At 29.7% G+C, this 15,213-nt stretch overlaps 1 protein-coding gene across 30 annotated transcripts in view; it reads right to left on the reverse strand.

Annotated features, from left to right (window-relative positions):
- LOC111686228 (alpha-protein kinase 1) overlaps positions 1–15,213 on the reverse strand; it is a 131,517-nt gene that overhangs the window by 76,691 nt on the left and 39,613 nt on the right. For all 30 annotated transcript variants that reach the window (XM_046954306.1, XM_046954303.1, XM_046954285.1 and 27 more), the window contains exon 2: positions 12,809–13,285. In XM_046954306.1, the coding sequence (XP_046810262.1) occupies positions 12,809–12,880 (72 nt within the window). In that variant the 5' untranslated portion in view covers positions 12,881–13,285. The remainder of the gene's footprint in view (positions 1–12,808; positions 13,286–15,213) is intronic.

Raw genomic sequence — 15,213 nt, forward strand, 5'->3', positions numbered from 1 at the left:
ACTATAGACTGCACTATAGTCTCGACTATAGTCTGCACTATAGTCTGGACTATAGTCTGGACTATAGTCTGGACTATATATAGTCTGCACTATAGTCTGGACTAAAGTCTGCATTATAGTCTAGACTATAGTATGCATTATAGTCTGCACTATAGTCTGCACTATAGTCTGCACTATAGTCTGCACTATAGTCTGCACTATAGTCTGGACTATATTATGCACTATAGTCTGGACTATAGTCTGGATCTATTGTCTGATCTATTGTCTCGACAATCTCTTTACTACAGTTTGGACTAGTATCTTACATTATTATATTGCCTGGACTAAAATATTATCTGGACTATAGAGTGATCTTTAGTCTGATCTATAGTCCGGACTTTAGTCTACAATCTGAACTTTAAATAAGTCTCTATTATGGATTATAGAAAATTTTATAATTTGGTCTGTAGTTAAGTTTAAAGTATAGACAATTCTATAGTCTCGACTATATTCTGAACTATAATATAGTTTGAACACAAGGATAACTCTGTGTCAATCTAAATTTATTTTGCCCAAAAAAACTTTTCATTTCATTTAGTTTTTCATACAACAATTGTCATTTTTTTTTGCATTTAAATAATAAATTTTTATTAAAGTTCTAGACTTGTAGATTTCTATATGACGATGGTACGTCTAGTAATATTATAAGAAAAAGTTTCATTTAAATCGTTTAACAAAAACTATGTTATTTTTTTATAGAAAAACAAACAACTAAAACAGATTTATGTGGTTGGTTGTAATGTCTGAAAATTTATAGTTTTATTTTTCTGTGACATTAAAATCTTTTATATTTGTATATGTATGCATTGTGGCAACAATGCTAGTTAAATAAACACTTCAGTAAAAACAACAAAAATTTTATTTATATTTTAACAAAAAAAACTTTAGAATTTCATAAACTACATAAAAATGAACAGAAGAGAAAAAGTTCATTGAAGTTTGATACAACTTGGCCTGAGTGCGAATCAGAGCAAGGCGGTAAGCAAAAAAAATTAAAAATACATAACGCAAAAGTGGAAGAATAAAAAAAAAAAATTAAGAAAAAAAATTAAATAAAATTTATTATTTTGTATCTTAACAAGATGTTTGTTTCTTTGCATGGCTTAAAGCCATATAGGAACTCAAAGAAAAAAACAAAACTTATAAAACGAACAAGATCAACAATTTTATGCGATTGTTCAATGATTCTAAAACTAATACTGCGGGAATAATAATGACGACTGAAAATCTAATGATGATGATAATGATGAGGCCGAAACACTTGGAAACCAACAAAACAACTGAAGATAAAGTAATAAAAAACTTAAATAAAATTTTAATTTGCAACTGCCTTTGGAAAAATATTGAAGCTGGAACAAAAGCTTTTAAGAATATTAGAAAAGTTTGTTTTTTTTTTTGCATTAGAGGTTCTTAATGATTTTTACTGGCTACTGGCACTAGACCATAAAAAAATTCAGTTGGTAGTTTATTTTTAGTTATTATTTTTTATTTTAAAAAATTTCCTCATAATTCTGAATATCATTTGTAATTTTTAGTTAGGCTTGGTTTATTTTCAAAAAAAAAACTTTAGACTATAACGGCTTTTGAAAGATTTATTTACTTATGTCTTGATATAAATCACGATTTTTATGTTTTCAATATTTATTAATAAAAATTTAAATGTTATTTAATGATAATTGAACATTTAAAATCAATTTATAAAGTTAAAAATAGAAAAAAACAGAACTTTAGACTTGATCTATGGTTTTAACTATAGATTGATCTATAGTCTTAACTATATATTGATCTATAATCTAGACTTTAGATTGATCTATAGTATTGACTACAAACTGTTCTATAGTCCAATCTATACACTGATTCTATATTCTAGACTACAAACTGATGTAGACTGACCAACAATCTTGACTAAGACAGATCTATTGTCCTAACCATAGACAGATGTAAAGCGTTTACTATAGAGTTATGATCTTGACTGTAGGCAGAATCTTTGCAATAGACCGATCTGTAGTCATTACATTGATATATAATCTTGACTATCTGATCTACAAACCGATCTATAGTCTTAGTGTTTACTAAAGACCTATAGTCTTGACTAGATACTGATCTATATTTTTGATTATAGACTGATCTGCAGTCTTGACTAGAAACTGAACGACAGTATGAACTATAGACTGATCTATAGTCTCGACTATAGATTGATCTATATTCTATACTATAGAATGATCTTTAGTATTTTCAAAGACTGATCTATCGTCTAGACTATAGACTGATCTTGACTATAAACTAATCTTGACTATAGACTGATCTTGACTATAGACTGATCTACAGTCTTGACTATAGACTGATCTATAGTCTTCACTATAGACTGGTCTATAGTCTTGACTATATACTTAACTATGATCTATAGTCTTGACTATAAACTGATCTATAGTCTTGACTATAGACTGATCTATAGTCTTGACTATAGACTGATCTATAGTATTTACTATAAACTAATCTGTAGTCTTGACTATAGACTGATCTATAGTCTTGACTATAGACTGATCTATAGTCTTGACTATAGACTAATCTATAGTCTTAACTATAGACTGATCTATAATCTTGACTATAGACTGATCTATAGTCTTGATTGTTAACTGGTCCATAGTCTTGATTATAGACTGATCTATAGTCTTGACTATAAAGTGATCTATAGTCTTAACAATAGACTAATCTATAGTCTTAACTATAGACTGATCTATAGTCTTGACTATAGACTGATCTATAGTCTTGATTGTTAACTGGTCCATAGCCTTGATTATACTGATACTTGATGACTGATCTATAGTCTTGACTGTTAACTGGTCTATAGTCTTGACTGTTAACTGGTCTATAGTCTTGACTATAGACTGATCTATAGTCTTGACTATAAACTGATCAATAGTTTTGGCTATAGACTGATCTATAGTCTTGACTGTTAACTGGTCTATAGTCCTGACTATAGACTGATCTATAGTCTTAACTATAGACTGATCTATAGTCTTAACTATAGACTGATCTATAGTCTTAACTATAGACTGATCTATAGTCTTAACTATAGACTGATCTATAGTCTTGACTATAGACTGATCTATAGTCTTGACTATAGACTGATCTATAGTCTTGACTATAGACTGATCTATAGTCTTGACTATAGACTGATCTATAGTCTTGTATATATAATCATGACTATAGACTGATTATAGTCTTGACTGGAGACTGATCTATAATTTTGACTAAAGATTGATTTATAGTCTTGACTACAGACTGACTATTGACCAATCAATAGTCTTGACTAGAGATTCATGTGCAGTCTTTGCTAAACACTAATCTTATCTTAAGATTTATTTATAGTCTTAGTGTATCTAAAGTCTTAGTGTAGTTAAGTGTAGTTCACTTGAAACTGATCTATAATCTTGACTACAGACTGATCTAAAGTTTTGACTATAGATTTAGTCTTGACTATTAAATTTTTCAATTCTAACTAGAAATGGTGTAGAAAATACATTATATTTGTTCCTCAAGCACTCTAAAGAAAGATAATAAACAAAATTGCATACAAACATATATAAATTTATGTAAATCTAAACCAAACCAACTATAGAATTACAATTTCCAAACAGTTTAACAAATAATAACAACAAGCAATTGTTGCAATAAAAAAAAAACAAAAAAAAAACTATTGCAAACTATTCAACGAACGCTACAACTACTATGTAGTTGTATAAGTAAAAAAGTAAACAACAATTTAAATATCAAGTGTGAATGTATTCGTTTGTATCTGTGATACAAGTATCTATGGATAAAGTATATTAATAGTCGTTATATATATAGTCATATAAAGTTGCATGATTTATTACAATTTCTTAATATTTCGTTGACTTTAAAGTGACAACAATAACCAGAGTAGCTGGAGGAGTATCGACAGCAAAAAAAATATACATATGTATATGTATGTATTTTAACCACAACAATTGCCACCGTTACGATAATCTAGGCGAGAACAACTATAAGTTGTAAACAACACAGATTGTTAAAAAGTCAGTTATAGAAAATAATTCAAACTATGGAAATTTTCAATTTAAAATACAATATATTATAATGATTTTATTCTTTTAAATATCTGTGTTATATTGAAATTGACAAATGAATATCTAGACTTCATTATTGTTGTTGTAGTTGGTGATTTCGTTACAGCATTTGTTGTTGTTTTTTTTCGCTTTTCGTGTTATTTACTACAACTGGTACTGTAAAATGTCAAAGCTCTGTAAAAGAGATTAGTTTAAATGACATATTGATGAATAACAACAACACCAACAAAAAAGAACAACAACTTCAAAAGAATTGTAAAATAAAGCAAATAACAGCATTAGCATTTAAAAAAGAATTGATTTTTTTATGTTGTTGTTGCTTCGATACATAAATACAATTTAAGAGATAAATAACTGAAAATAGTACGAGAATTGGCAAATGTTGAAGAGGGTGGATGCAGATGAAAATTAGCTCAAAGGAAGATGGTAGATAAAGAATTGTTTACAGTGGTATAGGATAGCTTAATACTGGAAGTTATGAAAATGATGAAGAAAAACTGAAATGACTATAGACTGATCTGTAGCCTTGACTATAGACTGATCTGTAGTCTTGACTATAGACTGATCAATAGTCTTGACTATAGACTGATCTATAGTCTTGACTATAGACTGATCTATAGTCTTGACTATAGACTGATCTATAGTCTTGACTATAGACTTATCTATAGTCTTGACTATAGACTGATCTATAGTCTTGACTATAGACTGATCTGTAGTCTTGACTATAGACTGATCTGTAGTCTTGACTATAGACTGAGCAATAGTCTTGACTATAGACTGAGCAATAGTCTTGACTATAGACTGATCAATATTCTTGGTTATAGACTGATGCAAAATCTTGACATTCAACTAATTTATAATCCAAACTAAAGTCTGATCTATATTCTTGACACCGTCTTCACTATAGACTGATTTGAGGCCTCTATTATAGAATGAATTATAATCTTGACTATAGAATGATCTGTCTTCTGAACAATTGACTGATCTTTACTATAGACTAACATATAGCTTTTACTATAGAATGACTAAAGTCTCGACCATCTATAGTCTTTTAATGAATATTTCTCTACTCTTTTTGACAAAATTTTCCATTTTACAATTCCACTGTATCTAAATACTAAACGAACAAAATCCAATCTATCGTTTATGTTGTTGACATTTTATGCTTTTAACAGGTAGAGTAGTAAGTTTATACGGTGGATGTTGTTGTTGTTTTAGTTGTCACTGTTGCTGCCATTACAAGCTATTGTTGAAAGGAACAAAAATAGCACCACCACCACCAACAACACGACTATCACCTTCTCCGTCACTGAAATGAAACACAACATTGTAGTCATCATTTATATACCGCCAGCATTGATGTGTTGTTGTCGTCACCGTAAGATGTTGGCGGCATTTCAGACAAATTATTGTTGTTGCCTCTCGTTTTTGTATCTTTAAAAATAAAGTGTATTTTTAAGATTTTTTCTAAAGAGAACGTGTGTTTGTCGTAATGTGTAGCTGATTGTGACTGAGAGACTGAATGACTTCGAGTGTTGTGTTGTATCCCCCCGCGATAATTTATGTGATTTGAAAATAGTACTCGCGATAAGTATCGTTTTTCTTTTAAAAATTTATTTTCTACATTTACTTTTTTTGTTAATTCACAAGTAGCACAAAAAAATTAATAAATTGTTAATTGTGGGAGGCGGGTAGGTAGGGTGTTGTACAATTGCAATTGCCACCAGGAAAGGTGAAGATGAGATAGACTATGTCGTTTGTCATGCAGCTCATCTTATCAGAGGAAAACATATTTATTGTTTTATTTTCGGTTAGTATTTCATTAAGTTTAGATTTTTGTAGATTTTTTATTTGGTTAAATTTTATTTTGTTTATCGGTGAATCTTTTGCATTTTGTGTGTTTTTTGGCATTTAACAAATGCAGGTAATGCGGTCGTTGGATTGCATTGAGTATTTTAGTTGTTTAACATTTCGCCGCCATAAAGGAAATGTTAAAAAGTTTTTCTTTTTTTATTTGGTTAACATTTCAAAATTTTAATGTTTTACAAGTTGTTGTGTTGACTGATGCTTAACAGATATAAATAGTGAATTGTTTGCGTTAAACAAATTTAACTATTATATAAATTTAAATGTTTTTGTTCCAAAATATGATAAGCTACTTACAATAGAAATATTTGCATCAGAGAGAATATTTGAAAATACTGATCAATAGACTAGTTCCTTAATTAGTCTATATAGCAGTCAGTAGTGTAATCCATAAACTTGTTAGAGGACTATCCAAAAAACGGCCCATAAACTGCTCTATCGACTTGTCTTTAGATAAGTCCAATTCTTGTACAAGTTCACTTTTAGTTCAGTTTAGTTCTAGTTCAGTTCTAGTTCAGTTCAAGTTCAAGTTCAGTTCTAGTTCAGTTCTAGTTCAGTTCTAGTTCAGTTCTAGTTCAGTTCTAGTTCAGTTCTAGTTCAGTTCCAGTTCAGTTCTAGTTCAGTTCTAGTTCAGTTCTAGTTCAGTTCAAGTTCAGTTCTAGTTCAGTTCTAGTTCAGTTCTAGTTCAGTTCTAGTTCAGTTCTAGTTCAGTTCTAGTTCAGTTCTAGTTCAGTTCTAGTTCAGTTCTAGTTCAGTTCTAGTCAGTTCTAGTTCAGTTCTAGTTCAGTTTCTAGTTCAGTTCTAGTTCAGTTCTAGTTCAGTTCTAGTTCAGTTCTAGTCAGTTCTAGTTCAGTTCTAGTTCAGTTCTAGTTCAGTTCTAGTTCAGTTCTAGTTCAGTTCTAGTTCAGTTCTAGTTCAGTTCTAGTTCAGTTCTAGTTCAGTTCTAGTTCAGTTCTAGTTCAGTTCTAGTTCAGTTCTAGTTCAGTTCTAGTTCAGTTCTAGTTCAGTTCTAGTTCAGTTCTAGTTCAGTTCTAGTTCAGTTCTAGTTCAGTTCTAGTTCAGTTCTAGTTCAGTTCTAGTTCAGTTCTAGTTAGTTCTAGTTCAGTTCTAGTTCAGTTCTAGTTCAGTTCTAGTTCAGTTCTAGTTCAGTTCTAGTTCAGTTCTAGTTCAGTTCTTGTTTAGTTCTAGTTCAGTTCTAGTTCAGTTCTAGTCGGAACATTCATTCCATAGAATATGTTTATATTAATAATTTTTAAGTAACAAACTTTCAAATTTAATAATATTTATCTAATAGTTACAATATAAAAGCTTTATAAAAACTTAACGAAAAAGCTTTCTAACTGTTTAATGATTTTTTCAACAATAATATTATTGTTCCAACAAATTCAACAACCTTTATAATCTTATTAAAAGTTTTCTGAAAATTATCAACTAACGAACATCATTAGGTTTGCTATATTCAACATACACACACACAAATATGTGTACATAACTTTAAATATAGTAATTTACCCTTTTTCCCAGATTTTATTATAACAATTCCCAAATGCCAGCATTAAAAAATTATGAATTTTCTAATTTATATGAGTAACCCCATTCTAAAAAGTTACGCACGCACATATAAAAATCTGTTTCTTTTTCATTCATACATTTATTTATGTATCTCTCACACACCTAATTTGAAGGTTAATTAACTATAAACAACCAACGAAATAATTAACAGAAAAAAATAAAACTATAGAAATGATAAAGTATCATAACATAATAATTATAAACTAAAAGAGTAATAATACAATGATTAGAGAACGTTTCATAAATATATATGTCAAAAATGGTTTTGTTAATCTGACTGGCTATTTTAGATACTAGTGCAAAATATATTTATATACGTAAATATATACAACATTTTATACAAAGTGAAGATAAATGTCAGAGTAAAACAATTAATTGGCTTGTATATTCGTTCATACAATTTAAAAGTGTGAGGAGGTTGCGTTTAAAACAAATTGGCAAATGAATAAACAAATACATTAACAGCCAAAGCCATTCAACCACCAACGAACCAAACAATACTCATTACCATTAACCACAGGAAGAACATAGATATAGACATACTTACTAACACGCAGTCAGCCATACACCCAGATATCGTGTAAGTCAATACAGCTATTAAATATTTAAGCACTGAGAGAAAAGTCAAACAAAACAATACAACTAAACCGAACTAGTACAGTACTAGAACAGAATTTGAACATAACTAGAACAGAACTAGAACAGAACTAGAACAGAACTAGAACAGAACTAGAACAGAACTAGAACAGAACTAGAACAGAACTAGAACAGAACTAAAACAGAACTAAAACAGAACCAGAACTAGAACTGAACTAGGACAGAACTAAAACAGAACCAGAACTAGAACTGAACTAGAATAGAACTAGAATAGAACTAGAATAGAACTAGAATAGAACTAGAACAGAACTAGAACAGAACTAGAACAGAACTAGAACAGAACTAGAACAGAACTAGAACAGAACTAGAACAGAACTAAAACAGAACTAAAACAGAACTAGAACAGAACTAGAACAGAACTAGAACAGAACTAGAACAGAACTAGAACAGAACTAGAACAAACTAGAACAGAACTAGAACAGAACTAGAACAAAACTAGAACAAAACTAAACAAACTAAAACAAACTAGAACAGAACTAGAACAGAACTAGAACAGAACTAGAACAGAACTAGAACAGAACTAGAACAGAACTAGAACAGAACTAGAACAGAACTAGAACAGAACTAGAACAGAACTAGAACAGAACTAGAACAGAACTAGAACAGAACTAGAACAGAACTAGAAACAGAACTAGAACAGAGTAGAACAGAACTAGAACAGAACTAGAACAGAACTAGAACAGAACTAGAACAGAACTAGAACAGAACTAGAACAGAACTAGAACAGAACTAGAACAGAACTAGAACAGAACTAGAACAGAACTAGAACAGAACTAGAACAGAACTAGAACAGAACTAGAACAGAACTAGAACTGAACTAGAACAGAACTAGAACAGAACTAGAACAGAACTAGAACAGAACTAGAACAGAACTAGAACAGAACTAGAACAGAACTAGAACAGAACTAGAACAGAACTAGAACAGAACTAGAACAGAACTAGAACAGAACTAGAACAGAACTAGAGCAGAACTAGAACAAAACTAGAACAGAACTAGAACAGAACTAGAACAGAACTAGAACAGAACTAGAACAGAACTAGAACAGAACTAGAACAGAACTAGAACAGAACTAGAACAGAACTAGAACAGAACTAGAACAGAACTAGAACAGAACTAGAACAGAACTAGAACAGAACTAGAACAGAACTAGAACAGAACTAGAACAGAACTAGAACAGAACTAGAACAGAACTAGAACAGAACTAGAACAGAACTAGAACAGAACTAGAACAGAACTAGAACAAAACTAGAACAGAACTAGAATAGAACTAGAACAGAACTAGAATATAACTAGCACTGAAATAGGTCTAACGAACTGAAATAAAACTGAGATTGTTTTCAATCATATTTGATTCGTGATCTGTTCTAAATACTAACTTTGAACTACTTTAATAAGTGTTAACTTAATTTTCATCAATATTCAGATGTTTTCTTTCAGTGTATTTTAATATAAAAATTACCCCACATAAATAACAAACCGGCAAATTTAAAAACGTAAGCGAAAAAAAAGAAATAAAAAACGAGAACAAATTTACAGACAGATATTACAAAAATAACAACAAGGGAAAAAAGCGTAATTAATGATCGAGAAAAGTTTTCATTTACTTATTTTTTGCGTGTAAAAACAATTGGGTTGTTAAAGACACCACAAAATTGAGAATCTTTGTTTTTTTCACAATTTAATGTATTTTTAAAATATTCACATGAGTTATTAAGATAAACAATATAAAAAATTTGAATTGATTTGTGTTAAATGAAATTGAAATAAAGAGAGTGAGAAAGTGTTTAGTTGTTGCTCATTTTCAAAATTATAACGGATGTTTTCATTTAAAACTTTTTGCTGTTATTTTAAATGTTCATACCAGTATAATTCTTAGAGTTTAATTTGAGATTTTAAAATGCAAATAAGAGTTGTGAAAATTAGTTTAATTTTCAACAAAATAATAAAAAATAATTAAAACAATATTTTAATTTTAAACAATTATGCTGGTTTTATCTACATAATTTTACCATATTTGCATGTAGGTTTATAATTTTTGACCTTGTATGTTCGTTGGAATAAATGAATAATTTTATTTATTTTTTTTTTTTTTTGTTTTTCGAGTACGAACATAATTTTCACATGGCCAATTTGCATTAAGTCGGTTTTTTGTTCTAGACAATTTTATTTTTAAATAGACTTCTATATAGAGTAAGTTCTTGACATACTCTAAATAAACGTGAGTGTACGAATATGAAATCAGAACAAAATGTTTAAAATATTATAGATATATAAATTTTTTTTAAATAAAAAAAAAAAATATTACTACTTTATAAAGTAATTTGATATTTTATTTTTTTGCTTAATTTTTTTTCCTCATCTTTTTATGCTAATAAAAATATTCATTACACTTCATATTTGTACAGATTTTAAATACCGGGTGTGCTGTTTGTTGTATATAAAAATGATACGCATGCGTAGACTTGTGTTGGAATTTTAAAGATAACAACAACAATTTGAAGTTAAAATCTTAACAGGTGTTTCTTACTTTTGGTATTAAAGTACAAAAATTAAAAAAATTTTATGAAATTTAAGTCAAGTATAAAACTATTTTATTATATTTATTCAGTGTTTTTTTATGTGACTTTGGTTTTTTGCCCTTTAACAACTACGAAAGACAAATACATGTATTTTAAATTTCCATTATCGGTTATTACATTATGATCTTGGAAACCTCTGACATTGATTATTACACTTCTTACAGAAATTTCATATACTTAAAATAGCTTTAAATTAAAATCAAAGTAAAACTGAACTGTAGCAGAACGAGAAATAAACTCGAACAACTCTAGAACTCAACTACAACTGTAGTAGAACTGAACTAGAACTGAACTAAAACTGAACTAGAACTAAACTAGAACTGAACTAGAACTGAATTATAACTGAACTAGAACTGAACTAGAACTGAACTAGAACTGAACTAGAACTGAGCTAGAACTGAACTAGAACTGAACTAGAACTGAACTAGAACTGAACTAGAACCGAACTAGAACTGAACTAGAACTGAACTAGAACTGAACTAGAACTGAACTAGAACTGAACTAGAACTGAACTAGAACAGAACGAGAACTGAACAAGAAATGAACTAGAACTGAACTAGAACTGAACTAGAACTGAACTAAAACTGAACTAGAACTGAACTAGAACTGAACTAGAAATAAACTAGAACTGAACTAGAACTGAACTAGAACTGAACTAGAACTGAACTAGAACTGAATTAGAACTGAACTAGAACTGAATTAGAACTGAACTAGAACTGAATTAGAACTGAACTAGAACTAAACTAGAATTGAACTAAAACTGAACTAGAACTGAACTAGAACTGAACTAGAACTGAACTAGAACTGAACTAGAACTGAACTAGAACTGAACTAGAACTGAACTAGAACTGAACTAGAACTGAACTAGAACTGAACTAGAACTGAACTAGAACTGAACTAGAACTGAACTAGAACTGAACTAGAACTGAACTAGAACTGAACTAGAACTGAACTAGAACTGAACTAGAACTGAACTAGAACTGAACTAGAACTGAACTAGAACTGAACTAGAACTGAACTAGAACTGAACTGGAACTGAACTAGAACTGAACTAGAACTGAACTAGAACTGAACTTGAACTGAACTTGAACTGAACTAGAACTGAACTAGAACTGAACTAGAACTGAACTAGAACTGAACTAGAACTGAACTAGAACTGAACTAGAACTGAACTAGAACTGAACTAGAACTGAACTAGAACTGAACTAGAACTGAACTAGAACTGAACTAGAACTGAACTAGAACTGAACTAGAACTGAACTAGAACTGAACTAGAACTGAACTAGAACTGAACTAGAACTGAACTAGAACTGAACTAGAACTGAACTAGAACTGAACTAGAACTGAACTAGAACTGAACTAGAACTGAAATAGAACTGAACTAGAACTGAACTAGAACTGAATTTGAACTGAACTAGAACTGAACTAGAAGTGAAGTAGAACTGAACTAGAACTGAACTAGAACAGAACTAGAACAGAACTAGAACCGAACTAGAACTGAACTAGAACTGAATTAGAAAAGAAAAAACACTGAACTATAACTAAAATAGTAAACTATGTGTTATTTTCATAATTCCCCTTAAGACCCTCGTACATTTTCACTGTTATTTTAAAATTAATCAATTTGAAGTGAGGGTGAAGAACTTATTGTTTTGTTGTTGAATTAAACTTAAGTCAATGACTTTTTAAAATTTAAATTGAGCGTGGGTTTTGTTTTGCTTTAAAAATTATGTGTAAAATTATTAATTAAATATTGTTAGTGGAAGTATTTGCATTTGTTAAACAAATTCACAACGACAATTTGAAAACAAAAGAAACTTATTTATTAAGATATTTTGATAAAATACATTTAAGGTTTTGCTGTCTAACAAATAAATAAAATAAAATGTTTTCTTAATAAAGTTAGATCCATATAGAGCAAACGGTTTTTTTTTTAATAAAAACAAACAAATAGTTTTTAAATTTGATTTTTGCATAAGACTTACCTTCATATCATTGATTATCTGCTGGAATAGACTCCCCAAAGCGGAGCTATCACGTTCCATGCTCATCTCCATTTTGTAATTAATTTGGATTTTTTTTTAGTTGTGTTCAAAAATCGTTTTTGTTGATTGATTTTTTTGTTAATAATTTTTAATTGACATTAATTAGTTTTGCAAAGTCTATGATTTTCAATTTATATATTGCTGAGTTGTATTTTCTTTTTAACGAAAAATAAAAAAATTTAAAATAAAAACAATATGTAAAAGTAGATTTTTTTTTGTTTTCTTTTTTTTAATTTTTATTTTCTTAATTTATTCTAGAAGTTTAATTTGTGTAAACTTCTTAAGTCGTTTGATTGTAGTAAAATCTATATATAAATTGACGAGACATTTTTGTAAAAAGAGTTCTTTTTTTTAAGTCGTTTATTATGAAAATTGAAGTTTTAAATTGCAAGTTGTTGGTAGTTTGTTCTATTCGATCTGAAAAGAAAAGAGAAAAAAAATAATTATAATTTATTGTTAATATTGTTTTTAAAAAACTAAAATTTTCTATTCTCTATTTTATTGACAAAAACTAAATAAAACATAATATTTATAAAACAATAATCGGTCACAGTTTATATATCAAACAATTCTAAAATCATTATTATTACCATTTCTGTTTATGAAAAATTATCACATTTATAATTTTCTACAAGCTGAGACGGCCCCAAAGCGTAAACAGTTTCGTTCATATCAATTTTAGGTCATGCAGTAAACAGATGCAACATCCAATGGACATCGTCCGTGCGGGGAGAAAAACGCAACAATGAATGCGTAACAAAATTTTATTCTTTTTTCGATTTCATTTTTATGCATTAAAAATTTATGCGTTCAGAAAGAAGAAAAAAATATATAGTTTATGTTCATGAAAACAGCGTGACTTTATCATAAGCAAATAAAGAAACTAATATGAATATATTCAATAAAAATATTTATAGCCAGATTGCTTTGTTTAAAAAATTTATAAATTGTATAATACAAACGAATCGATAATATTGATTTACTTTAAAATAAGTTTCATTATTCTTATTAATGAGAAAAAGGGAAAAACCAGAACAGAACTAAAACTAGAACAGAACTTGAACAGATCTAGAACAGAACTAGAACAGAACTAGAACAGAACTAGAACAGAACTAGAACAGAACTTGAACAGAACTAGAACAGAACTAGAACAGAACTAGAACAGAACTAGAACAGAACTAGAACAGAACTAGAACAGAACTAGAACAGAACTAGAACAGAACTAGAACAGAACTAGAACAGAACTAGAACAGAACTAGAACAGAACTAGAACAGAACTAGAACAGAACTAGAACAGAACTAGAACAGAACTAGAACAGAACTAGAACAGAACTAGAACAGAACTAGAACAGAACTAGAACAGAACTAGAACAGAACTAGAACAGAACTAGAACAGAACTAGAACAGAACTAGAACAGAACTAGAACAGAACTAGAACAGAACTAGAACAGAACTAGAACAGAACTAGAACAGAACTAGAACAGAACTAGAACAGAACTAGAACAGAACTAGAACAGAACTAGAACAGAACTAGAACGGAACTAGAACAGAACTAGAACAGAACTAAAACAGAACTAGAACAGAACTAGAACAGAACTAGAACAGAACTAGAACAGAACTAGAACAGAACTAGAACTAGAACAGAACTAGAACAGAACTAGAACAAACTAAAACAGAACTAGAACAGAAACTAGAACAAACTAGAACAGAACTAGAACAGAACTAGAACAGAACTAGAACAGAACTAGAACAGAACTAGAACAGAACTAGAACAGAACTAGAACAGAACAAAACTAGAACAGAACTAGAACAGAACAAAACTAGAACAGAACTAGAACAGAACTAGAACAGAACTAGAACAGAACTAGAACAGAACTAGAACAGAACTAGAACAGAACTAGAACAGAACTAGAACAGAACTAGAAACAGAACACTAGAACTAGAACAGAACTAGAACAGAACTAGAACAGAACTAAAACAGAACTAGAACAGAACTAGAACAGAACTAGAACAGAACTAGAACAGAACTAGAACAGAACTAGAACAGAACTAGAACAGAACTAGAACAGAACTAGAACAGAACTAGAACAGAACAAAGACTAGAACAGAACTAGAAACAGAACAAAACTAGAACAGAACTAGAACAGAACTAGAACAGAACTAGAACAGAACTAGAACAGAACTAGAACAGAACTAGAACAGAACTAGAACAGAACTAGAACAGAACTAGAACTAGAACAGAACTAGAACAGAACTAGAACAGAACTAGAACAGAACTAGAACAGAACTAGAACAGAACTAGAACAGAACTAGAACAGAACTAGAACAGAACTAGAACAGAACTA

This window comes from Lucilia cuprina, chromosome 6 (genome assembly GCF_022045245.1).
Source record: "Lucilia cuprina isolate Lc7/37 chromosome 6, ASM2204524v1, whole genome shotgun sequence".
Taxonomy (NCBI): domain Eukaryota; kingdom Metazoa; phylum Arthropoda; class Insecta; order Diptera; family Calliphoridae; genus Lucilia; species Lucilia cuprina.